General features: G+C 43.7%; 1 protein-coding gene across 5 annotated transcripts in view; it reads left to right on the top strand.

Moving 5' to 3' along the window:
• LOC138751571 (tetraspanin-32-like) overlaps positions 1–27,894 on the top strand; it is a 73,782-nt gene that overhangs the window by 31,681 nt on the left and 14,207 nt on the right. For 4 of the 5 annotated variants that reach the window (XM_069914030.1, XM_069914021.1, XM_069914045.1 and 1 more), the window contains 2 exons: positions 12,035–12,109; positions 25,877–25,978. In XM_069914030.1, the coding sequence (XP_069770131.1) occupies positions 12,035–12,109; positions 25,877–25,978 (177 nt within the window). The remainder of the gene's footprint in view (positions 1–12,034; positions 12,110–25,876; positions 25,979–27,894) is intronic. The other variant, XM_069914036.1, reaches the window with a different exon arrangement.

Below are 27,894 nucleotides of genomic sequence, written 5' to 3'. Positions count from 1 at the left end.
GTGTTTGGATCGGGGATGCGGAGCATATACCATCTATTAATATGATGAAACTGTTAGTGAAGTTGACTGGATTAACAGTTGGGGGTCTGGTAAATTATTCTGAAGATGCAAGTTCAAATCCCACCACAACCGCTGGGGAACATAAATATGTCACAAACAAAGGTCGCAGCACCAATCCTTGCAGTACTCGTTACAGATTCCCAGTCAGAGAAGCACCTATCTGCCACTACCCTCTATCTCCTATAAAGCCAATTTGGATCCAGTTCACCAACACACCTTAGATCCCTTGTGTCTTAACCTTCTGCAGCAGAGTTAAATAAAATCTGGAAGTATATATATTTAAAAAAATCCAGGCATGGTAAAATTTACCTCAAAATACTACTTTACTGTGAAAACCCTAGCAGAACTGAAACTTAACTGTGAACTGTTTCTCTTACCATAGACATGCTGAGTTTTTCAGGAATTTAACTTTCTATTGTAAAAATGTACCTCGTTCATTAATTATCATTTGGGGAAAGAAATATGGTATCTTTACCTGGTCTGGCCTATATGTCTCCAAACACATTAATGTGGCTAATTCTTTATGAACTCCATATTTCAAGCTGGGTTTGATCTCTGGACAACAAATATTTTGTTTCCTGAACACTTTTGGGTTTATTTTATGGATTTTGGGCTGCTTATCATGAAAATCCCCTTAAAATATTCCTATCACATAACATTTTTTAGATATAACCTATTTCAAGCATACATAACCATGATTATTGAAAATCAATTTTCTGCATTCGCACTTGGACATCTTCCCTGCTGATCTTGGTGCAGTCAGTGGTAAACATGGTGAAAGGTTTCACCAGGATATTGTGACCATGGAAAAATGGTATCAGAGCAACTGGAATCCATCAATATTGGCCAACTATTGTTGGACACTGATATGAGAGGCCCCAGATGCTGAGTACAATGAAAGTCAGTGGCAAAACATTTTTAGATCAGTTGATCTATGTGCCAGCAACATTATGCAATTAAACATGCTAAATTCAATAAAAGTCAATGTTTCTCCAACTTCCTACATGATACAGCAAATTTGAAATTATCTTTGTGTTCAGCTTGAAGTTGCCTATCATAATCTCCATCTTTTTTTCAGGAAGCAAACCTTCTGAAAAAAAATTGTTCACCAGTGTAACCATTCTTTCCATTGTCAGTGATATCCAAATGCCATGACCAAGGTTAATCAGTATCCTAACCATCACTCGACATCAAAATTGAGTTTGTGGTCAGGTCTGTGTGATTTAATTGAACGGGGGGTATGCTTTTATCCAGTTGGAACTTGAAAACTGAATTATTTGGGGAGATTTTGGACAAACTGGCCAAATCAAATTGATGAGCGATTCTATTATCAATCACAGAGTTAGCATTTAAAACATGCTGAACTTTTCGGCTGAAGCATCTGCTCTCTAAAGGTTTAATTAATATTGCTGTTTCTCAGAATGTTCTGCTACTACAACAATAAATTCCCTGTGATGATGACAGCAGAGATTTTGAAGTGATCAGCCTCTGCAGATGAGGCAGAAGCTGATCACTTAACAGCAATTACAATATCGGGCGCCACTGATAATTTTCAGATGAATATCATCAACGTAGCTCAAGTAGGGAACAATAAGGATGGTTCCAAGGTTCCAAGGTTTCCATTCTATTCCATAACTAATCAGTGACTAATCAACCCCACCTCTACCAGGATCCTCAAGAGATGGGGAAAAGAAGGAAGAGCATAAATATCATCAAGAGAGAATTGTAATATTTATTCCATTCTGTTCTGTATCCATCGACAGGCACTATCCTGGGATTTCCCCGTCATGTGTTAAGCCTCTATGTGAGGATATGCTGAAATTTAATTTCAGTAATTACTCTTTAAACAAAATCAACGTGATGCTAAATAATCTAATTGCCTTTCAATTGTAAAGTCTATATGATATAAAAATATCATTTAATCTCTTACATTAACAACCAATTCTGTGTGCATGAGCCACCGATTTCAATCATAAAATGTGTCAAAACATTTTGATATCAAATCAGAAACATACATTAGAACACAAAACAGTACAGCAGATTAATAGGCCTTCAGCCTGCAATATTGTTAACCCAACTAATCTCATCTGCTTGAATAAGATCCACATCCTCTATCTCTGACCTGCACATGTGTATATTTAAATACCTCTTAAACAGTATCATATTGGCTTCATGCCCATGCTCTATGAAAAGAGAAACTTGCCTTATACATCACCTTTAAACTTTGCCATTCTCACTTTAAAATTATGACCTCTGGTGTTTGACTTTTCAGAATCAGGATTTATTGTCATGAACAAGTCATGAAATTTGGTCTTTTGTAGCAGCGTCATATCACAAACATTCATATTATAACCATCTTACTAAATATTATATTAAAAAAAATAACTATAATAGGGCACGAAAAGTACGGCAGTGTCTTTGGTTCATTGATTATTCAGGAATCTGATGACAGTGGGGAAGAAGCTGACCTTGTGCCGCTGAGTGCTCATCCTTAGGCTCCTGTACCTTTTCCCTGATGGTAGCAGAGTGAAGCGGGCATGGCCTGGGTGGTGGGGGGTTTTGAGGATAGAGGCTGCTTTTTCAAGACTGACTCGTGTGGATGTCCTCAATAGAGTGAAGTCTGGTGCCTGTTATGTCGCAAGCCGAATTAACAACCCTTTGGAGTTTATTCTTGTCCTGAGAATTGGCACCTACATACCAGGCAGTGATGTAACCAGCTAGAACACTCTCTACGATACACCTGTAGAAGCTTACGAGAGTCTTCAGTGACATAACAAACTGTCTGAGGCACCTCACAATGTATAGCCACTTCTTTGTGATTGCATCCAAGACAGATCCTTGGAGACATTGACACCCAGGAATTTGAAATTCTTGATCCTCTCCTCTACTGAGCTCTTGATGAGGACTAGGTCATGTTCCCCTGAAGTTCACAATCATCTCCTTGGTTTTGCTGACATTGAGCACAAAGCTGTTGACGTTACCCCATTCAACTAGCTGATCTATCTCCCTCCTGTACGTTTCCTCATTGCAGTTTGTGATTCTGCCGACAACTGTCGTGTCATCGGCAAACTTATAGATGGCACAACAACTATTTACCTGATCTATGTCTTTCATAATTTGATAAAGACTCATAGAGTATAGAGAATGGTAACAGGCCCTTGGCCCAACTCATCCATGCTGACCGAAATGATAATCCCATATACCTTAATTTGGCCCATATCCATTGAAACCTTTCTTTTTTTCAAATATTTTATTTATAAATTTTCAAACTCTAACCCAGTTTCCAGTAATCAATCATAATTTACAATTATCACTTATATACAAAATTTGCCATTGAGTCTGAGCTATTTTTCTCCTTCCCTCCCCCCTCCTCACAACAAAAGTAGGGAACACATCAGGGATTTGTCATGGCCTGAGTGCCGGAACACAGGGTGATACATTTTTCTTGACTTTACTTGATTGGGATGGTATGGACCCCTCCACCCCTCCCTCAGTAGAAGGATAGATGGGGAAGGCAAGGCGGCAAGATACACAGGTCCACACTATAAGTGTGCTCCTATAAAATTTAAATATCGTTGCTAAATTTTTAGGGTTATATTTTTTTCTTGAAGTTGTAAATAATTTTCTCCAAGGGAACACAGCTTTGCATTTCCGCATTCCAGTGCACAATGCTCAAATGGGAGTCAGATTTCCAGGTAAATGCTGTGCAGTTCCTGGCCACTGTCAATGTAATTGGATTTGGAAATTGGACAGCTTCATTCTAAGCCTTATGTCCATCATGTTTCCCAATAGGAACACCTCTGGGTACTATGGGAATTATTTACCTATGATTTTTTTTCTAGGGCTTGGCCTAGTTCCACCCAGAAGAGTCTCACCTTGGTACATGTCCAGTTCCTATCACAATGCCACATCTGAAGCATTGGTCTGAAATTTCTGGTTTACCCTTATTCAATTTTTGTGATGTCAAATATAGATGGTGGAGAAAGTTATACTGCATCAGCCTACACCATGCATTAATAATCACAGTCATGCTGCTCTGATACAGGTCTGACCAGCACCGCTTATCAATCATTGTTCCTGAGTCTGATTCCCACCTTTGCCTCAATTTGTGAAGGCCTGGTTCAGTGCCTTCCACTTGGAGTAAGAAATACATAACCGAAATGAACTCCTTTCAAATCAGGGTCTCTGTCATTGCACATCAGTAATGTCATGGATGTACCTAATTTGTCTCTCAAGAAAGATCTATCTGAAGGTAGTAGAGGAATGTCTTATTTGACAAGTCATATTTATTTCTGAGTTGCTCAAATGACCTTAGTTGCTCCTGTTCATAACAGTCCTTGATACACCTGGCCCCCTTTTGTCACCAGGTGTCCAAGATCTTGTTGTCTAAATCAATGTGATTAACCTATTCGGAGTCAGCGGTGTTTTTGGGGACAGCTCACTTTAGTCCCTACGTATTGATTAATTTTGTTCCATATAGAAATTGTGTGTTTTAATATGGGGTTGTCTTTTTTGCCAGATACTAATTTAGTGTCCCACTTATAAATAAAGTCTCCTGCTACCTTTTCACCCCCATGTGCAGACCAATTTGTGTCCAGAATGGTACACCTCCCCCCTCAAATAGTGAGGCGATATATTTCGACTGGGCAGCCCAATAATATTTCTTAAAGTCTGGTAACCTTAAACCACCCAAACTGAAGTCCCAGGTTAATTTTTCCATAGAGACCCTGGCTGCCTTGCCATTCTAACATGTGATTGTAAATTCTGAAATAATCCCCAGGACAGCACTATGGGCAGACTCTGGAAGAGGTACTGAAGCCTCGGCAACCCATTCATTTTAACATAGTTGACCCACCAGCGTGATAGGCAGGGCCATCCACCTATTTAAGTCCTCCTTGATTCTCCGGAGCAAGGGGGCATAGTTTAGCTTATATATCTCCTAGATATTTGATCCCATTTTGCGGCCACTTCAATTGACTATTCTCTTGATATTGACTGTAATCCCCCTTAATAAGTGGAATGATTTCACTATTATCCCATTGATCTTATTCCCAGAGACCTCTCCATAGTCTTTCAGAGTAGAGTCCAGCTTGGCCAGTGAATTTACTGAGTCTGTCAGATATATCAGCAAATAAATTGATTTTGTTTTCCTCCTAGCCTACCCTAAATCCCTTGATGTCTGGATACTGGTGAATGGCCTTGGCCAACAGCTCCATAGCTAGTATGACTAGAGCTGGACACCCTTGTCTACTAGATCTTGCCAGTGGGAAGGCATTGGTCACAACTTTAGTCTTATCTGCATGGTACAATGCCCTTATCCAATTTATAAAAGTTAGCCCTTGCCTCAACTTTTCTAGCACCTTGAACAAGAAGTCCCACTCCAGTCTGTCAAGTGCCTTCTCTGGATCCAGGGCTACAGCTACGCTTCTTTCATCCCTTGACTTTGCGGATGCATTATACTCAGCAGCCTGCCAATGTTGTCCGTCGCCTGCCATTTTTTGCCCAAAGCCCACTTGATCCTTATTTATTAATTTCGACCAATGTTCTGCCAATCTACTCGCCAGGGGTTTGGCAAGTATCTTATAGTCTGTATTTAATAATGAGATTGGTCTATAAGAGGACAGTTTCAGTGGATCCCTGCCTTTTTTGAGAATCACTATAATAATTGCTGTCAAAAACTATTCTGGAAGGTTCTGGGTCTCAATCACATGGTCTAACACCTCCATAAAAAGAGGTATCAATAAATCCTTAAATTTCTTGTAAAATTCAGGCAGAAACCCATCCTCCCTCAGAGATTTGCTAGTCTGTAGTAAAATCAATGCCTTTCTATTTCTTCCTCTGTGAAGGGGAAATCTAACCCTTCCTGTTCTTCTAGGTCTAAATTTGGTAGTTCCAATTTTGACAGTAACTCACTGATTTTATCTGGCCTTATATTGTTCTTCGGAGCTGGATTTTTAAAAGTCCCTCGCTAAACAAGTAATCTCCTGTTCCAATTCTTCCACCTCCCTCATATATTCCTTTCTGACTGCTTTAGTGTATCCAATTATTTGATCTCTCAGATAACGCCTTGAGTGTTTCCCAGAGGAGAAATTTATCTGGAGTAGAGGTACAGTTGGTCTCACAGCTTCTAACAAAGCTACAAAACTCTGGCTTCCTTAACAGCAACCTATTAAGGTGTCATCTAAACACTATCTTTTGTTTATCTGGCATTTCTATGCATTGAAATCTTTCTTAAACATAAGTCCAAATAACTTTTAAATGCTATCTTTATACCTGCCTCTACTATTTCTGTATGCAGCTCACCACCCTCTTTGCTTAAAGAGGAATTATTGAATGAAAAATTTGCCCTTCAGATTGCTTTTAAATCTTTCTCCTTAAGCCTATTCCCTCTAATTTTAGACATCCCTGGATAAGCAACTACCATATTTAATTTATCCCCTCAGCCTCCTGTGCTTTAGCTAAAACAGTCCCAACCTATCTAATCACTGCCTTTTACTTCCTATGGAAGCTGCTTGACATGGTAAATTTTTCAAGCATTTTTGTGTACTGCTCTAGTCCCCAACATCTGCAGATTGTCTTGTTTACCTATCTCTTCTTGTAATTCATGCCTTCCAGTCACGGCAACATTCCTGTAAATCTTTTCTGCTTCCCCCCAAATTGATAAATATGTCATAACTATCACTTTCTTATTGCAATGATGGAATATGTAATTCACGGTATTCAGAGTGAACTTTTGCTGAAACCAGCAGGTCTAAACAATAGGCCCTTTCAGGTGGACCCTCTGCCTTGAGGGTGGTGGACTCACCTTTCAGGTGGCAGCTGGAAAAGGCTGCTTGCAGCATTGCCTGGTCCACCTGAAAGGGCCTTCATATCCAGAGGCGCCTCGTAGCACCTCCAGATCTGATGGAGGCAGGGCAACAGGTGCTTCAGCACCACCCGTCATTAATATGTGGCATATCAATGACCGTCTTCCCTACCCATAATCCCCCATGCAGGTGGAACTGCTTGTTTCCCACAACAGTTCCAGCTGCATGGGGGATTATGGGTAGGGAAGAACCCCATTACTATGGTGCATTTTTTGTGCTGCAGAGAGCGGCCCCGGTGCAGGAACAGCCAGCCGGACAGTTGACAGTTGCACCAGCTGTCCGCCCCTGCCCCACCGATGGTCTACATCCTTGGCTAGTTGGGCCATGTCGATACCACCTGTAACCTGGAAATTGTTGGGCATGAGAGTGCTTCTGCTACTACATTGGATGTCCCTGCGACGCGTCAGATGTCGGTAGTAAATTCTGAGATATAGAAAAGGCGGCATTGCTGTCTGGCTGACCATGCCCACGATCTTCCCCAGTGCTTGCACCAGTGGTTTGTGGTCTGTGTATGCTGTGAATACCCAGCCTTCTAGGATGTATCTAAAATGGTGTATGGCCTGGTACAGATTGAGCACTCCTGGTCAAAAGCACCATACTTAAGTTTGGGTGGCCTCAGGTGCTTGATTGACCCACTACCGCTCTCTCGGAGGCGTCCGTCGTCAATGACAATGAGTCTGGGTCTGGGTGGGCCAAGAAGGTGGCTTCAGATAGTGTTGTTTTGGTTGCGTTGAAGGCTTGAAGTACTTCAGTGGGCCAGGTGAGAGTCTTCTCGCCCCTTTTGATGAGGTCGAATAGTGTTTGCATGATGGCTGCTGCTCCTGGGAGGAAACGATGGTAAAAGTTCACCATCCCTACGAATTCCTGCAGTCCCTTGAGAGAGGTTGGTTTGGAAAAACTGTGGATGGCCTCTACCTTATCAGGCAGTGGCATGACTCCTGTGCTGGTGATACAATGTCCCAGGAAATCGATGGTGTCCAAGCCATTTAGCTGGGTTGATCGTTAACCCATGAGCCTGAAATTTGGCAAAGAACTGCTGAAGGTGTTCCTTGTGAGTTCCTGTGTTGGGGCTGGCGATGAGAATATCGTCTAGATAGACGAATATTCCCTCCAGGTCCTGAGTCACCATGCTCATAGGCGCTGGAACGTTTGAGCTGCATTTTTTAGGCCAAAAGGCATGTGCACTAATTTGAAAAGTCCGAATAGGGTGATGATGGCAGTTTTTGGGATGTCATCGGGATGCACTGCGATCTGATGATATCCTTTAACCAAACTGACTTTAGAGAAGATTCAAGTTCCCCGGAGTCAAGCAGCGAAATCTTGCACATGTGGTATTGGATACCGGTGTGGCACTGTTGCGTCATTTAACCACTGGTAGTATCTGCACGGGCACCACCCTCCAGAGTTCTTGGGGCCCATATGTAGTGGGGAGGCCCAAGGGCTTTTCGAGTGGGAGACGATACCTAACTCCTCCATGTTTGCAAACTCGGTTTTGGCCAGGAGGAGTTTGTCCTGGGGAAGTCGTCTTGCCCTTGCATATGGTCCTGTCATCTCAATGAAGTGCTGCACACCATGTGCAAGTTCCGCATCGTGGAAGTTTGGGGCCAGTAGCGACGAAAAATTAGCCAATAGGGAGATGTACTCATTCCGGTTGGAGGCGTGGACTCCCATCGGCTGGAAATTTTGTTGGCATACGTTGAGGGGAAAAACCGGTTTGTTGGCCCACAGAGAGTCTGCCCCTAGGAGGGAACGCAACATCGGGCATTATGGCCCCATCGATGGTGATAATAGCAGTAACCAGTAGCCTTGTCGAGACGGCTGTTGGGGAAGGGGACTGAGTAGTTTCTGCCAGTGTGGTAGCACCCACCGCACAAACGGGCTGGACATGGATTTGGTCCGACTGAGGGGTTCAGAAAAGCCAGTCCGCTTCCTTGGCCACGAGGTGCAGGTGAGCAAAGTCTATATTGGAGATGGCTGAGGCAATGTGGATTGGCAACTTCGACAGGAATAGGGGTTCAAACAGTCTGTCTGCTAATGCCACTATCTCCTGCATAAGGTCGGAGGGGTTGCGATCCCCTAGGCCCTGTGAATTAAGTATGCAAATGGTCTGTTTGTGCCAGCTGAGTTCGAAAGGGTTGAGTAAGAACTGACGAAAGAGGGTATACTTGCATTCCATGGGTGGGTGGTTCACAAAAGGGCTGCCTCTTGCTGCTGTGACTGGATCCATGGCGCTGATAATGTTCCAGAATTTGGTGCCTTCAGCCATTATGCTTTTTAGCATGAACTGTGCCTCAGCTAATTGCAGCCAGCTGCGTGGCTGGTTGGTCCCAAATGAGGCAAGTGGACACCCATGGCATTCACTATAGCCGGGGCGGGAGCAAAAATGGTCGCAACTGCAGCAGGTTGGTCGCCGGCAACTTCAGGAGCCACTGAAAAGCCGGTAGGGTACATGCTGCTGCAAACCGTAGAAACCTATGTGGGATCACCACTGTAGCCTGCATGATATGGTGGTGCTGTGAAAAGAAAGGAACATGTCCACACTGAGCTGAATGAACCAGCAACTGACTCTTTACTCAAACAGACTGTGCTACGAAAGCAATATTGCGAAACCTCCCTCCCCCCCCCCCACTCACCGTGCTAGTTTACGGGAATTATGTCAGTGCACAGTCTCAGGAGCGGCGCTCATTTTCGCAGTCCACTCTTTAACCATGGCACTCTCCTCAGTGAAAAGGCAGTCTCTGCACCGTGGTGTGTAGGCTGTGTGCTGTGACAATTTGACCCCTTGTGTGCGGGGCCAGACAAGATAACAATAACAATAATAGCTTCTCTTAATTGCAAAACTCCTGCATTCTGGTAGTTGTCACGCTGTAATGGCATTTCTCTTACATCTGTGACAAGCGAAATGACTGGGAAGGAAATTGTAGGCATAAGCAGGTACTGCAAGAGCCTGAGGGCTTTCTGTCCATCTGCAAGCACTTCATGACCATGACATAGATATCCAACCAAACCAGATGGCATCAGTAATATATCCCTACCTCCTGTTAATGCTGCAAGACCTGCAGAGCTCCTTCAGCATTTCTGTATTTATACTGAAACCAATCCCATGTCTTGTTTCCTGGATACCAGCGTGACAATCTGTGTCACCTCATGAACATTATCTGAGATTTACAGCCTTCCAGTACAGTGAAGAACATTCTTGCTGCATTCCATAATAAAAAATATTAACATTGCTCTGAAGGAATCAATAGTGCTAGAGGATAAAATTGGGAGCCAGGATGGTGATTAAGCATATTGATTTGCTGTGGTGAAGAAACTTGGTTCTGGAGAGGTGCTGCTTTGATGCATAGCCAATGCCTGAGGTGCTATTATGCAGCTCAAGCCCACACTGTCTAATAGCAATATTTGCAGATAATAACATTTACAATTCAAGAAAACTATCCAAGGACAACCCATGCAAAGGCAAGAAAGATGTAGTTCCTGTTAGAAAATTAAGTAAGTCATTGAATAATGGTTATTTAGGCTCTGGGTGAACCATTCTGTTAAACTGGGGAATCCTAATAACATATGTCAGTTGTTATTCAGTGTGGCAGTATTTCTTTGAACTGGAGATGCTTTGTACTGAAAGAGTGCAGTAATACAGAGGTGTCTTCTGAACGAGACACAAAACTGTAGCTCTGCCTGCCTGCGTACACACTTAAAATAATACACTTATTTTGGAAAAGATTGGGGATTTTCCTTTCAGTGTTCAAGGTGAGGTTTGTCTCTCAATCCGTATTAGTGAAGCACCATTTTTGTAATTAGTGCCTTGTCTCTTGTAGGACCTTTATGTGTGCAAATAAGCAATTGCATTTTTTTTAATGTCAGAGAAGTGGTAAGTTTCAAAAGCACTATCATTGTTAGGCACTTTTGAATAAACTGGGCTTACAAAAGATGGCTTGCAAATTAATATCAAATAAATAAGGATCATTCTATTACATTCCCTCAGTCCCAGGTACATCTATCTTTGGCTTGGCTTCGCGGACGAAGATTTATGGAGGGGGTAAAAGTCCATGTCAGCTGCAGGCTCGTTTGTGGCTGACAAGTCCGATGCGGGACAGGCAGACACGGTTGCAGCGGCTGCAGGGGAAAATTGGTTGGTTGGGGTTGGGTGTTGGGTTTTTCCTCCTTTGCCTTTTGTCAGTGAGGTGGGCTATACCGAGAAGTAAAACACGAAGGTCTGCAGACATCATGGTTGAAGTAAAAACACAACGCTGGCGAAACTCAGTAGGTCAAACAATGTACTTTATACAGCAAAGATAAAAATATAACTGACATTTTGGGCTTAAGCCCTTTACCAAGGTATGGAAAATTGTCAGCAGGTGTCCGAATAAAAGGATAAGGGGGAGGTGTGGTCGCAGAGGCAGAAGGTAGCAGCAGGTATTACAGATGGGGAACATTGAAAACCAGTCCCACAGAATTCCCCTTGGAACTCTGTGCTGGTAGACACTCGCATGGAGGGCAGAAGAAACATTACGAAGACACACTAAAGGCTTCCCTAAAGTCGCTTGACATAGTCAAGACCACCTAGGAAACGCGGGCACAAAACTGCCCTAATTAGTGCGGCCTTATGAAACAAGGCACACTTCTGAAGCACAGCATGTGTGAGTTCCGCAAGTCCAGAGCCATTTGCCCAACCTGTGCCCAAATTGGCTTGACCAGTCATCTTCAGACACACCAATCTTAAATTGACTAATGGTGTTGAGGTCTTAATTGAGAACTTCTTCAGGGTAGGCATCCCTCAAAGAGACTGACAGAGTTTTGCAGTAGTCAGAAATAAAACACGAAAGTCTGCAGACGTCATGGTTGAAGTAAAAACACAATGCTGGAGAAACTCAGAAGATCAAACAGTGTCCTTTACACAGCAAAGATAAAAATACATATCCAACATTTCAAGCTTGAGCCCTTCATCAAGGCTTGGAAAAATGTCGGCAGGCATCTGAATAAAAGGGTGAGGGTGGAGGTGTGGACACAATGTATGTGCTCAACATTTCCTCGCAACAGTCTCTATTCTGGATGTTCACCTCACTAAAATACCTTATTTCTCAGTTTGCTTCTTTCTTTATCCACAGGCGCTGATCTGCTTCTCTGTGCTGTTTTGTGGAGTAGTACAGCTGGTGTATTGGAAGTCTGTCTATAAACAGGTGGTAAGTCCAATGTCAAACTTGGACGTGATAAAAAGAAACATTTCTCTTAATATCATTGTGGGTGACAGATTTTATATATCACACATGTCAAACTCTGGCCCGCGGGCCAAATTTGGCCCGTGATATAATTATATTTGGTCCGCAAGATCATATCAAAAATGTATTAGAGGTGGCCCGCTGGCCGCCGCGCCAGTATAGCGCATGCACAGTAACCACTGTGTCCCAGGGTGAGAGAGGGAGATAAAAATCCTGGACCTTGAAAAGTAGTGGTGGGTGGTTTTATAAACACGCTGTCGTGTCCCCCCACCCACCCCCCCCACCGCAGCGCGGCCTGGCCGGTGTCAGGGGAAGCCAAGGCCGCTTCCCAGCGCCCGGAACCCCAGTGGCACAGCGTTTCTTGGAGCTGCAGATGGAGTCGAGACGTCGGAGGGAAGATTGGGGCTCCCCGCCAGGCGATGGGGGCGCCGGCCGCCGGCCGCCCTGCGCCTTCCCACCGGACCAGTGGCGGGTGCCCAGAGTACACGTGGAGAGCGAGGCTGGTCGGGCAGGTAGGGTGGAACCCCCCGCCAATCTCAGGAGTGGCGTGGGCTGGATCGGGATTAGCCGCACTCACCTGCTCCTCCACCGCTGACCGGGATCCCAGCGCGGTCCTGAGCGCGGAGACTGCCCTGGAAAGGTCCTGGGACACCGGCACAGAAAGAAGAGCAGGGTCCGTAGAACATTACAGATCAGAAACAGGCCCTTCGGCCCTTTGACTCTACCTCGTGAAAACCCAACACTGGAGAAACTCAGCGGGTTAAACTGTATCCTTTATCCAGCAGAGAGGTACCTGACAATGTTTGGCCCTTGATCCCCCTCATCAATGTATGAGCGAAAGTCTGTGGTTCTCGTAAAAACACCAGAAGGGAGAAACTCAGCAGGTCAAAGGGGGTCCGGGAGAAACTCAGCAGGTCAAAGTGGGATCCGGGAGAAACTCAGCAGGTCAAAGGGGGGTCCGAGAGAAACTCAGCAGGTCAAGGGGGGTCCGGGAGAAACTCAGGGGGTGCCTGACCTCGCCAGGACCGTTGCCCACTCCCCCTCCCTGCCGTAGGCCGACCCGCGACTCACAGTGACGGGGCCGCTGATCCGCCGAGATGCCGCCCTGCAGCGAGAGCCGATGCCCCCGCACTGTCGTTGTCCAACCCGATCGCCCGCAAACCCCGCCCTCCCGCACACAGGCCTGAGTAAGGATTATGAACTTTAATCTCAGGATAAAACGATCTTCCAATAGTTTCATGTCACAATGATAAATATATTCCTGGTTAAAAATGGTCCTGCACCTGGATACAAGCTCATTAGGCATAAAACTTGAAAAGTGTGTCAATCAAAGGATATCTGTACCAATGGAAAAAGGGCATGGCAAATAACCCTGCTAGAGTTCATGCCCACAATCAGTCACCCATTTGATTGTTTCAGGAATCATGTTATTCTCCCACATTCTCAATAGCCCTCAGATTTTACTATTCGACAGCACACTAGCAACATTTGACAAATCCTCTATAGAGAAATATTATTTATTGAATATTTTATTTCTCATTTGTTAATGCTTCTGGAAAGAGTTTATCCAAAACTATTATTAAACATTTATTTTAATAAGAAAAAGTTTAACATTACATATGTTGAAAGAAGAGAAAACATGCAGATGTTGTTGAAAATTTTCAATAAATATTTAGTTCGGCCCTCGACTTAGTCCAAGTTTTTAATTTTGGCCCTCCGTGAATTTGAGTTTGACACCCCAGTTATATATGCTTGTTAATTTCAATGAATATGTTTAATTTACAATGATAATCCCTCAATAAGTATATTGTGCGGTTTGGAGAATAGGTCAACATTTCTATGAGTCCAAAATTGGTCTTAATGGTGAGCAATGAATTATCAGTTTTGTTGCAGGGATGCAAAGCTATCACACTGCTACATATTGGACAATAGACAGAAAATAAACATCTGAAAAAAATCTTGCCCCAGCAGATGGATGAGCTTAAGTAAAATGGGAAGTAAAACAAAGTCTCAGACCTGAATCTGACTGGTTTTAACAGAGGCAGAATGGGCCACCAACAACTCAAAGGAGTCAAATATCTTTATAAACAGTTCAAAAAGAGTAGTTTCCTCTGTTCAACAACAACCAAAAGAAATGTTCTTAAATCATCCCAAACTGTCTTGGACTAGGATTATCAACCAATATTTGATATTAAACCTTATGAGGATTACACAAATATAGTTCCAAAATATATTTTAAGGAACATATTAAAGAAGAAAAAGGTGGTAGAGTGTTGGTGAGGTTAAAGGAGCCCACATCAATTTGAGGGTCTTTGCAGTTGGTGATAATTAAAATTGGAAATGCCCTTGAGGCTGGAAGTGCATGAATATTCTATAAATGAGGAGATTAGAGAGTTAGGGGGAGATCACAGAGCTGATCTTAAAATGTATATGAACATTTTAAAAATTAAGATATCACTTAAGTTCATTGTTTATTTATCATCGGATTGTAAAAGTACAAGTCAATGAAACAGTGTTTTCCAATCCTCGGTGCAAAACATACAGACACACAACCAGAAATAACACACAACAGACAAACTATACATATGCAGAATATGTACAGTATATATAAATATTAAAATAAGTAAATATTATTGTTAAATGAATAATTGAGTCAAGAAGAGTTTGTATGAGCAGTTCATCCATTGTTCAGCAGTATCATTGCCCATTTCTCAGCCTGGTGGTACTGGTTCTGATACTCTTGTGTCTCCCAAAGGGAGTAGCTGAAAGATGCTGTGTGAAGAGTGGTAGGGGTCCTCAATGATTGTAGCAGCCCTATTTAGACAACAATCTTGGGAAAATGATCTGTGGCACAGTTTGCACAGTGGTTAGCACAACACCGTTACAGTGACTTCAACCCGGTTTGAATCTGTCACTGTCTGTAAGGGGTTCGTACGTTCTCCCCATGTCTATGTGAGTTTGCTTTGGTTTCCTCCTGCTTCAAAACATACCCAGTTAAGTTAATTGGGTGGCACGGACTCATGGGCTGAAAGGATCTGTTACCGTGCTGTATGACTAAACGTTAAAAATTAAATCCCATCAGTTGGGTGGAGGGACACCCCAGTGGTTCTCTCTGCCACTCTGATGGTCCTGTGGATTGACCTCCAATCGACTGCTCTACTGCAACCAAACTATGATGCAGCTGGCCAGGACCCTCATGATAGACCTCCAAGAAACTTGGCAGGATAGTGGCTGGTAGCTTTCTAAGGAAGTTTGGTCATCGTTGCTCCTTCCTGACAAGTGAGGAGATGTTTTGTGTCCAGGATAGGTCGCTTCTTAAGTAGATTGTGAGAAATGTTTGTCCACATTGAGACTCAGGTTGTTATGGTGGAGGGTGAGATGGAGTAGAACTGGGAATGAGAGGGGTTGGGCAGAGAATGAGGGAGTGAGATGGGTGAGAGTGAGAGAGGGGTGGAAGGAGAGTGAGGGATGGGGAGGAGAATAAGTGGATGATGGGGAGGAAAATGAGGGTGGTGGCAAGAGTGAGGGGTGAGTTGGAGGAGAATGAGAGGGTGGCGGGGGAGAGATTGAAAGCATGAGGAGGAAAGTGAGGAAGATAGGAATGAAGAGAATCACAAGGGTGGGAAAACTGCAAGTGCCAAATATATGTAGAAGTTAGATTTTAGGTCCCTTATCTGTCCTAATTAAATTGCAGAACCATTTATCATGAAGGCTGTGGATGTCCATTTGATGGGGCCACTTCTCCCTCCACCATCCTCAACCTCCATTTCCTTCACACTATGCCACTCCTAGTTCCACAGCTTCCCATGGGCAGTCGTGACTCCCTGCAGTAACATCACCAAGCCAGAGATGACATGAAACCAGAGAGGCCCCCACTGCAGCAGGAAACTAAATTTTCTGAATCTCAGGGCAGGAAATCTCATTTCCAGGAGATTATGGTCTGGAGGAGCTCCCCTTCACTGGAAGCATTGTAGGATATTTATTCTAAGTGATCAGCATCTCCCCTCGGGTTAGGGTTAGGTGTCTGAAGGGTACTTCGTTTGTAGTCAGTTCCTTCTGCTATTTTATTATTAATTACTTCATCTATGACATCAGCTCACTGCAACATTGCAAAAACCTTTCTGTACGTTGAGTGGTCAATTGCTTCAAAAATCACAACCAGTCTGCATTAACCAGCCTCAGTCTTGATACATGAGAATATATTCTCCTCAGCAGCCCATCGGTCCAAATACATTTCTGGTGCAAGTTGCAACTTCTGGCTTTTGGTATAGAGCACCTATTTTGCATTGGGGAGGGACAACATGGCGCATTATATAATGCTGCAAAATAATGAATTTCGTCACTAGTTCGTGACAGTAAATCCTGATTCTGACCATGTAAAGGGGTGTTATACAGATGGAGTCGGCATTTCACTGGGTCTGGAATTCAAAAGTTTCCTCAGCCATCGTCTTCCAGTGAATCTTAGTGTTCCATTTCCGCACCTTAGATAAAAGTGAGAGAAAACTCCATTGGCCAGCTAAGTGTACATCCACCATCCAGACTCCTGTCTGTCTGTGGGCCGCAGATTAGCTGGTATTAATTAAGCACTTGGTAAGTTATTGGTTGAACTGCTGAAATTGTAGAAGTGACTCGCAGACAAACAATTAATCTTATACAGACTGTCTTTGATTTATGTCATCATAACTCTAAGAGCTTTCCCTCAGTATCCATTACATATTAATGTGATCACTCAGCCAATAGCTCGGGCTTTTATTTAATGAAATCCCTGGGGTGTCTGGGTCATCATTAATAACCAAAAATTGATTTGAGTTTTGTTTTGTGAAGGCTGGGAGATATTTTACAAGTCAACCAAAACTTGTTTTGGGGAGGTAGGCATCAACAGCCTGATGAAGCTTCCTATCGGTCACACTTTTCCAACATACTGTATCATCCACAAAATTGAAACACCTCCCAAGCACCTGACTCCGTACTGAAACTGGGATAGATAGCTGTGCAACACTAATGTAGTCAGAATAGATCCAAAAATGCTCACACTTCACTTAATGTTTGTTAGTAGCTATGCTTCATTCCTGAAGCTGAATGCAAATACTACTTACATTATCACTGATTAGGTCAATTGACATAATCTATTTATATCTCTCTGTAATTTAATGTATTGACATACACCACATCATGTATCCTTGGTTCGTGACAAACTTGTTTACTTGGCTTTCAATCTCACCATCCAAGGCAAACCTGTCTGGACATTATAATCATACCCTGCCACAGGAAATACTTGGTCATTTTCTCCACTTACAAAATATCCTAATAATGTCAATAATATGTCTTCAATTCAACGAGTTCTGACTACAGCAATGTGCCTTTTATGAAGAACTTCCTCAAATATTTTTCTGGCAGTATATGTGAAGGACAACCATGGAGATTCTTTCAATCAGAGTTTTCAGGCATCATCCACCTTTACATTGAAGTGCTCGCACAGAGTGGGCAGAAGGAGGTACTGATGGGTGCTGATTGGACATCAAATGTTCTTATCCTCTATTTGATATCTAATTCAGTAATAACAAAGTTGAGCTTTGATGAAACTTGGTCTATACTTTGTTGTAACACCTTAGCTTACAAAGTATAGGTTTCTAAGTTTTCCTGTCCTGAAATGGAATTAAATGTTCAGTGTTAGACAAAGCTACAGTAAAACCATATATTTTCTGTAGTTAATAAATTCTGGTAGACATTCATAAAACTTCTGACTTTATCCCGATGCCAGTTCCTGAGCAATACTGCTTTCCAGATTACAGATCTCCATAATTATCCAAAATCAGTTCAGATAACTCCTTACTGACACCAATGTCGGCCATCTTCTCCTTCCTAGGCACTCCTTTTCAATCAAGGATGACGTTATCATTCGATCTCTGTGGGTTCTGAGATGGTAAATGAAGCCAAGGGAGGAACTGCACTCTTCCACAGATGGGGCAGGAGGGGGAGGTTGTGAAGTGATGTGCTCCTTCTGCCACTTACACAAGGATTATTTCTGATGCTGATGAATCAATGTGAATCTCTCAGTGCCATCCCAAATGCTACTCCTCCATTTGCAAATGTCATGGTCCAAGGATTCCAAGCAGGGAAGATGCATTTTGAAAAGACTTTATTGTAGGCCACAGGTCAAGATGAAAACCGCACTGTACATACAGGCAGAGGAAAGATATACTGATAATTTAAGATAGTGTAGTGTAGTCAAATTGGTGCTTCAGGTCCTGGAATAGTATTGATATCTCTTGTAATGATTCTGATCCAGGTTTAAGTTCTGGATAAGAGAGCAGGTTCATTGTCAGTGCAAATCCAGAATTAAAGCAGTGCAGACAAATTCCAGCATAATGAAAATGAATTAATTGCCATACACAATGTACAATGTCTGAAATTCTTACTCGCTGCAGTCGAGCAGGTACTTATAAAGAAAAAATATAAAAGTAAACTAATTGAATTAAATTAAAAAGAGACAATAAATACATGATAGATAATAAATATTCACAGTAATTCAATGCATAAAGTGACGTAATAGTGTCAGCAATCCATGATTAATGCACCAAGGAAAGATAACAGAGACTGATAGCTATTGGAAAGAGATTATTCTTATACCTAGAAGTGCTGGTTTTCAGGCTTCTGTACCTTCTGTCCAATGGTGGCAGTGAGAAAAGGTTGTGGCCATGGTGCTGAGGATCCTTTATGATGTTGGCTGCCTTCTTTGTGGCAACGGATCACATAGATGTCTGGAATGGTTGGGAAGTCAGAGGTTGTGAAGGATCAGGCTTGTGCTTCCTACCTTCTGCATATTTTTGCATTCCTGCGCACTTGGATTGCCAAACCAGTCTCTGATTCAACCAGTCAGTATATCTTCCATAATGCACCTTGAAGTGCCAGTTGATGAAGTAGACAAAGACGATGTGGTCAAACAATAATCATGGCTTTTATTACCAGAAACTCATTGCACAATAATGAAAGACAATAGATGCATATACAGTTATATCCAAGGGGAGTGTCCTTAACAGTAGAGATAATGCACAGCCAATGTTAGTAAAGCAAGGCTCGCCAGAGGGGAGACAAGCAGCTTGGCAGACATTCACCACAGTCATCCCCCCCAGCAGAAGAAGGGTTAAAATCAAAAGGACAGCTGCTATGAAAGACTGAAGCAAGCAATACATGGATACCATGTTTGGCCTTGAGATACTCTAACAGCCAAAATATGCCAGTACCTAGCAAGCAATCAAAATATAATGAGATGTTTTATGAATATGTCAGCCTACCAGGTTGTTTACGAATTCTGGTGCTTCGTCTCAAAACAGGTGGCTCCTTTGCAACCTTGGGAACTGGTACAGGTCCTGGGTCTGTAATGTGGGAAGGACTGGCTTCTGGACCCACTCCAGAATCACCAGCGTGAGGCAGTGGAGCCTCAGCATGGCCATCTGAAAGCTTACTAGGGATCACAGGCTGGGGGGGTTGAGTTCAACCTCCCAGGCTCACTCTGAGTAGGGGTGCAAGGAAGGGGCAAACCAGGCGAGGCAGATCTCTTAGGGGTACAGTGTCAGTACTCCCATCTGGGAATTTAACATGAGCGTAGTTGCGGTTAGTATGCAGTAGCTGAACTGGTTGGACTAGGGGGTCTGTTTTACGCGCCCAAGTGTAGCTCTTCAGCAGCACGGTTCCAGGCTCAGATAAACAGGCTGGCCAGTCCATCACAGTTCCTGATTTCCTAGGAAAGGCAAACATATGTTCATAAGGTGTTTGATTTGTTGCAGTACCCAATAAAGACCGAATAGAATGTAGTGCCTCAGGCAGCACCTCCTGCCACCGGGTAACAGGATAACCATGTGTTTTTAAACCAAGATTAACAGTCTTCCAGACTGTAGCATTAGCCCTTTCAACCTGCCCATTGCCCTGTGGGTTGTAGCTCGTGGTGCGGCTGGTGGCAATCCCCTTTCGTAGCAGGGCTCACACAGTTCAGTGCTCATGAATGCTGAGCCTCTATCGGTATGAATGTAATTGGGAAAACCAAAAATGCTGAAAATTCTGTCAAGTGACTTAATGATAGACGCTGACGAGACGTCACAGCAGGGTATAGCAAAGGGAAACCTGGAATATTTGTCAATTACAGTAAGGAAATATATATTTTTGTTGGAAGGTAACAGCCCTTTAAAATCTAAGCTAATCCTCTCAAAAGGTCAGGTTGCCTTGATGAGAGTGGCCTTTGGAGCTTTGAAGTTTTGCAGTTTGCATTCTGCACAAACAGGACTGCTTTTAGTCAGTTTCCTGACTTCTTCCAGAGAGTAAGGAAGGTTGTTAGCCCTTAAGTAGAATCTCGTGACTCCTGGGTGGCACAGTCAGCTATGGATCTCTTTTAGCCCCTTCAGCTGAGCACCAGCAGCAGATCGTGACAATGCGTCAGAGGGATCATTTAACCTGCCCAGTCTGTAGTGGATCTCATAATTATAAGTTGAGAGTTCTATTCGCCAGCGTGCCATCTTATCGTTCTTGATTTTACTTTTGTGTTGAGTACTGAACGTGTCGGCTACAGATTTCTAATCAGTGACAAGGGTACATTTTCTGCCATCTAGAAAGTGTCTCCAGTAGCGAACAGCTTCAATCATAGCCTGGGCTTCTTTTTCAATGGCAGGATGTTTAAGTTCAGGTCCGCGTAATGTGCGGGAGAAGAATGCCACATGTCTGCCCTTTTGATTAAGGGTTCATGGCAAGGCACAATCTGAGACATCAGTTTCCACTTGGAATGGGACATCCTCGACAATGGACGAGAGTGCAGCTTTGGCAATATCAGCTTTAATTCTCTCGAAACCTTTCAAGGTCATTGGAGAGAGAGGAAAAGATTTAGTGTCAAACAGAGGGCGTGCCTTCATGGCGTAGTCCCGAACCCATTTGCAGTAGTAGGAAAAGAATCCCATACACTTTTTAAGGGCTTTTGCTGAATTTGGGGGTGGTAACTTCTTAAGTGGAGCCATTCTTTCCGGGTCGGGGCTGATTTCGCCCTTGCGGACAATGTAGCCCAGAATGGGTAGCTCTGTCGTGCTGAACACACATTTGCCCTTGTTAAATGTAAGGTTGAGTTCTTTAGATGTTGCTAAAAATTTCTTTAAGTTGTTGTTGTGCTCAACCTGTGTTTTCCCACAGATTATCCAGATAATTATCATTATCTAGATAGGGAAATGTATCCTGTAACTCATACGTCCTAACAATCTTATCCATTTCCCTCTGAAACACTGACACACCATTAGTGACTCCAAAAGGTATCCTTTTAAACTGTTATAACCCCCCCCCCATCAGCCTCAAAGGCTGTATAGCACACATGTCAAACTCTGGCCCGCGGGCCATATAATTATATTTGGCCCGCAAGATCATTTCAGAAATGTATTAGAGGTGGCCCACCCTGCAGCGAGAGCCAATGCTGTTTTTTGGTAATGTCACCCCCACCATCCTCCCCCTTCATTGCACATCCTTCCCCATAGTAACACGAGAAATTGTAACACGAGAAGTCTGTCGCTGTCATCAGCCAGCAAGCCAGTTGGAAGGCTCCCTGCACAACCAGTCACTTCTCCCACCTGTCGAGCGGTGCGGCGGATGGGCGAGCGCCTGTGATTTCCTGTCGGCGCGACGGGCATGGCAGGCTGCGCACGGCCCTCGGGCAGCACGAGCCCCGCGCGACTGGCACCGGACGGCCCTTCCACAGCGCGAGCGCACTTCTCCTGGTCGCCACGGCCTTCAGCGCTTGCACCCACGCGGACCCCAGGGACGGCTGGTTCGGCCATGCATGTGAAGAGAGAGATAGTGGTTGTCCACAAAGGCTGATCGGCAGCGCACTGGGCCTAAGTGGGTGGGTAAGCAGGGGTGGGCAGAGGGTGTAGGTGAGGAGTAATGGGCAGGGGAAGTTATGGTGGTGCGAGGGGCAGTTAGAGGGAGGGATGAGTAGAAGGAGGGGTGGATAGGGAAGAGGTAAAAGGGGAGGGGCAGGGCGAGTAGGGGACGGGTGATTAGAGGGTGAGAGGGGTAGAGGGAGGAACAGGTTGAGGGGAGAGGCAGTAGAGGGGCATGTATAGGATGGGGTGGGTAGAGGCAGAGCGAGTGGAGTGAGGGGTGAGTAGAGGTTGGGTAAAGGACTGGTCAGGTAGAGGGATGGTGGGTCGAGGGTGAATAGAGGCCTAGAGCCTGAGGAGTGAGCAGGAAATGCTGAGTCCTGATGCAGGCCAAAATGGACACAGCCTGTGAATGCTGACAACATCTCCACAGGGACCAAATATGTTTCCCTCAGGTCAAGCAAAGGGTGAACTTGAGCTACCTACTCCTGACCTGTTACATTATCCTCCTAAAGTTATATCCTAAAGTTTAACATTACATATGTTGAAAGAAGAGAAAACATGCAGATGTTGTTGAAAATTTTCAATAAATATTTAGTTCGGCCCTCGACTTAGTCCAAGTTTTTAATTTTGGCCCTCCGTGAATTTGAGTTTGACACCCCTGCTGTATAGGGTCATTCCTTTTTTTTTAAAATGGGGATTTGGTGGTAAGCTGCTTTGAGGTTGATAGTGGAGTACACTTTGTATTGTACTATCTAATTAATCATTTCATTGATGCGTGGCAGGGGGTAGGCATCCAGGTTAGTGTAATGGTTGATTGTCTGGTTGTAGTCAGTAGCCAGTCATTTCTTAGTATGATTTTTCACAACTACCACCTGGGCTCGCCATGGACTCTTACTGGTTTCAATTACTCCCTCTTTAAGCAATCTCTGCGTCTCAGCTTTGATAAACTCACGATCTTTTTTGATGTAAGAATGGCTCTTAGTGGCAATCTGCCGACACTCGGGGGATAAATCACTGAAAAGGGAAGGAGCTTTGATCTTTAATGTGGACAGACCTCAGTAATTAGCGCGGGGGATGGTAAGTGTGGGTAGTGGCCCACCAAAATTTAACACTACCACTGTTTATCTGAAATTGAATAGCTAACCCCAGTACCACAGGGGCGCAGAGCTCCAGCATAATAAAGAGCCACACATCACCCAGGCAATATCCCTGCAAATTTAAAGTAACTTTACACTTGTCCCGTACAGTTTTTGTAAGTTCACTGCAAGCCATCGATATCTTTCGGTTCACTGGATATCTCCGCAAATTTAAGGCTCTGGCAACTCTCTCATGGATGTAGCTGTCAGCACTCTCCGAGTCTATTAGACAATCAAGAGTCTCATCATTCACCTTCCCCTTCGTAGTTGACCGTTCCAGTCCATAACATCCCTCAAGCTTTGGAGTCAATTGAGGTATCACAGGGGATCTCACCTCGCCGTCACTTGAAATCGATTCAGCCTGCTCATCTGAAGATTCCCCCTTTTCACAGTTGTCTTCCATTCCTGCAGCTCCAGGATGCATTTTCTTGGTGCTTCTCTTCTTCTTGCCAGTGGCAGTACTTTTCGCCTTACACGCTTTAGCAGAGTGGCCGAGTTTCCCACAATATCTGCAGGTAGAAAATCGAGCCAGGCACTTCTGTCTGGGGTGCCAGCTCTTATCACAGAAGTAGCATTTTTCAGGAGTTCACCTTTTTCTTTCCTTCGGGGTTCCAGCACTCTTGGATGTTTCCTTTTCAGTTTCTAGCATTTCACTGGACCGCATGGCACTTCTCAGTGTTTTGGCTAGAGTTAAGGGCTCCGTCTCCAGCAGTCTCTGTCAGATGTAACTGGAGTCAATCCCCTTGACTAAAACATCCAGCTTCAAGGCATTGCAGTGTTGTTGCACATTGACTGTGGTAATAAAATTGAATGCCAGTTGATGAAGTAGACAAAGACGATGTGGTCAAACAATAATCATGGCTTTTATTAACAGAAACTCATGGTACAATAATGAAAGACAATAGATGCATATACAGTTATATCCAAGGGGAGTGTCCTTAACAGTAGAGATAATGCACAGCCAATGTTAGTACAGCAAGGCTCGCCAGAGGGGGGAGTCAGGCAGCTTGGTAGACATTCACCACAGAGGCTTGATAGCGTATCTGACAACATGCTAAATCTCCTCAGAATCCTTAGAAAGTAGAGACACTGGCGTGCTTTCTTTACAATTGCCTCAGTGTGCTGGTTCCAGCAAAGGTCTTCTGAGATATGGACTCCCAGGAACTTGAAAATTCTAACTCTTCATCTCCTTCCTATTAATGCAAACAGGTGCATAATCCCTTAGCCTTTCTTTCCCAACATCAACAATAGGTTCCTTCGTTTTGGTGACATTGAAACCAAGATTTTTGTTCTGGCCCCACCCATCCAGGTTGTTGATCTCCATCCTGTATTCTTACTCATCATTTCCAGTTATTCAGTCAATGACAGTGGGGTCCTCAGTGAATTTACAAATTGAGTTGGGAGCTGAACAGGACTGCGCAGTCATGGGTGTAGAGTGGGGACTAAGCTTACAGTCTTTATGTAGCCCCTCTATTATTGGCCACAAAGGAGAAAGTGATGTTTGAGATCTGCATTAATTGGGGTCTGCCAATGAGGAAGTCAATGATCTGGTTTCAGGGGGAAAGACAGTCTCAGTTTACTGGTAAGGCTGTGTGGAACACCAAGCTGCATTCAATATTGACAGTGGCAATTTAGTGAGTAACCCCAAACTAAAAACCTCCTGAAAGCTCTGTTCTTCACCCTTGCACTTCTTCCAGGTTAATACAAAATACATTAGCAATCTTAAAAGGCTTGTAGTGTATTTATTTTTATGGCCATGAACTTCCTCCATTTTTCAATCAAATGGCAATAGCAGGACCACAGACTTGTCACCCACTGAAATTTTTAAAACTCAAGAGTATTGATCGATAATTCTCAGCTCATCCAGTTATCCAGCCACATTTTCCCACATCACTCTGAAGAGTTCCACTTCCTTGGAGTGCACTTGAGAAATTCCTCCATCAGGTTCTGTGCTCCCAGTAGTACAGCATGTCCATCAGGTTCTGTGCTCCCAGTAGTACTTATCATGGTATAATTTGAAGACAATCATCTGGTGCCAGGCTAATTTGAAGATATGGGCAGAAAGGAGGAAAAGATTTTGAAAGACTGAAGTGACCTACAGCCCAAAGTAATTACGGTGTGTTACTGCAATGATGGTCTTGGGGATATAATATACATCATTCTTTCCATACCAGTTGCTTTGGTTGATCATCAAAGAGACCTTTGGCGACTTTGCCAACAAATTCCAATTCCATGCTCCAACATTTGTTTCATCATATGATCTACTTTGTCCACTGTTTTCTTTGGCAAGTTCACAAAGCTAACATCAATCCATACTGGGAGATTATTTAAAATAAAATGTGAGAACTAAATAGTCTGGAAGAGTTGACTGTGACAATATACGCAAACTGGAAAATGCACATCCAGACTTCTCCCTTCTGTAATTGTCTACTTTTCTCATTATGCGAAATAACTTTTAGAATAGGTGTCCTGTACCACTAGAAGTAACTTGTTTCCTTCACTATGTTACACTTCACATCTGCAGTTAACAAAATGGACAAAGTAGGATCAACTCACTCATGCTTTTTGGGATCCATGTAATTCTCCAATTTTACTCCTAGTCAGGTGAACTATTACATCAGAGGTGGGAGCAGGGAAGAAAATCAGCAAAGCAAACCATGTGTCTTTAGTTCCTAAATGTTGCTAGAAGGCTTTGTATGCACATGTTTGGCTTTTAACATTTGGGTAACTTGTTCCATCAGGTGGAGGATGCAGCAAAGGATGTGTACGATTTCCTATATGCTGATTACATGAGAAATAACTCCTACCCTTCAAAGCAGGATTTATTAAACATTCACTCAGCTGTAAGTATTAGCAACATTTAATTCCACTTTGATAAAACCTTTGCTGCAGTAATGCTGGAGTTTGTCATTAGTACCAAAACAAATGGCATCAGTTTTACCAATATTTCTGTTCATTCAATCCCAATGATGAGCAGAGCGTCAGTTTAAAAAGTGAAAGGTATGACAAAGTTGGTACTCAATTCAATTCATGCAGAAAACTGAAATATCTGGTTTTCCCATGATAAAATATTGTACAAGCTGTGAGCTTTGAACCATTGGAATTTAGAAGCATTTGAAACACATGATATCCTGAAGGATCTTGATGTCAATAGAGGTGGAGAGGATATTTCCTTTGTTTTGGGAGAACTTGGAACTTGGAAGCTTTGAAAATGGGTTGTCCATTTAAGATCCGGAAGATGCAAAATTTTTCTCTCAAGGATTGTGGGTTTTTGGAATTCTCTTCTTTAAATGGCAGTGGAAACAGAGATGGAATATTTTTGAGGTAGAAGTAGATAGATGCTTGAAGCATAGGGATGAACAGTTACTGAAGAAATGGTGAAAAACCGAAGACACAGTTAGATCAAGTTTCTTTTTATTAAATGGTGGTCGAGATTTGCAGGACTGAATGGCCTACTCCTGCTTCTGATTTAAATGTTCCTTTCTTTGCATGAAACTGATTCAGTGTTTCCTAATGATACCTCTGAAAGACTATGTAGAAGAGAAATAAGAGACTCCAAAGGACGACTCTGGATGGATTCTAGACATTATGGTGCAAGCGCTGAGAAATGGTGTTACAGGTGACTGCCTGGCTGTGACTGGATGGATAAGGCAAATGTGTGCAAAAGTTGGGTGTCATGTTTGGGTGCCCAACATTTCTTCTGAAACAGTATTGTAACTATGACAACATATAAATCATTTTCCTTATTTTCTTTCAATGGGTTTACAGCATTAGGTCTTCTTCTTCTTTGGCTTGGCTTCGCGGACGAAGATTTATGGAGGGGTAATGTCCACGTCAGCTGCAGGCCCGTTTGTGGCTGACAAGTCCGATGCGGGACAGGCAGACACGGTTGCAGTGGTTGCAGGGGAAAATTGGTGGGTTGGGGTTGGGTGTTGGGTTTTTCCTCCTTTGCCTTTTGTCAGTGAGGTGGGCTCTGCGGTCTTCTTCAAAGGAGGTTGCTGCCCGCCGAACTGTGAGGCGCCAAGATGCACGGTTTGAGGCGATATCAGCCCACTGGCGGTGGTCAATGTGGCAGACATCAAGAGCTTTCTTTAAGCAGTCCTTGTACCTCTTCTTTGGTGCACCTCTGTCACGGTGGCCAGTGGAGAGCTCACCATAGAACACGATCTTGGGAAGGCGAAGGTCCTCCATTCTGGAGACTTGACCTACCCAGCGCAGTTGGATCTTCAGCGGCGTGGATTCGATGCTGTCGGCCTCTGCCATCTCGAGTACTTCGATGTTAGGGATGAAGTCGCTCCAATGAATGTTGAGGATGAAACGGAGACAACACTGGTGGAAGCGTTCTAGGAGCCGTAGGTGATGCCGGTAGAGGACCCATGATTCGGAGCCGAACAGGAGTGTGGGTATGACAACGGCTCTGTATACGCTAATCTTTGTGAGGTTTTTCAGTTGGTTGTTTTTCCAGACACTTTTGTGTAGTCTTCCAAAGGCGCTATTTGTCTTGGCGAGTCTGTTGTCTATCTCGTTGTCGATCCTTGCATCCGATGAAATGGTGCAGCCGAGATAGGTAAACTGGTTGACCGTTTTGAGTTCTGTGTGCCTGATGGAGATGTGGGGGGGCTGGCAGTCATGGTGGGGAGCTGGCTGATGGAGGACCTCAGTTTTATTCAGGCTGACTTCCAGGCCATACATTTTGGCAGTTTCCGCAAAACAGGACGTCAAGCGCTGAAGAGCTGGCTCTGAATTGGCAACTAAAGCG

The sequence above is a fragment of the Narcine bancroftii genome, chromosome 1, assembly GCF_036971445.1.
Source record: "Narcine bancroftii isolate sNarBan1 chromosome 1, sNarBan1.hap1, whole genome shotgun sequence".
Classification (NCBI taxonomy): Eukaryota; Metazoa; Chordata; class Chondrichthyes; order Torpediniformes; family Narcinidae; genus Narcine; species Narcine bancroftii.
Note: the sequence above shows the minus strand (reverse complement) of the source record. Positions and strands in the feature narration are given on the sequence as shown.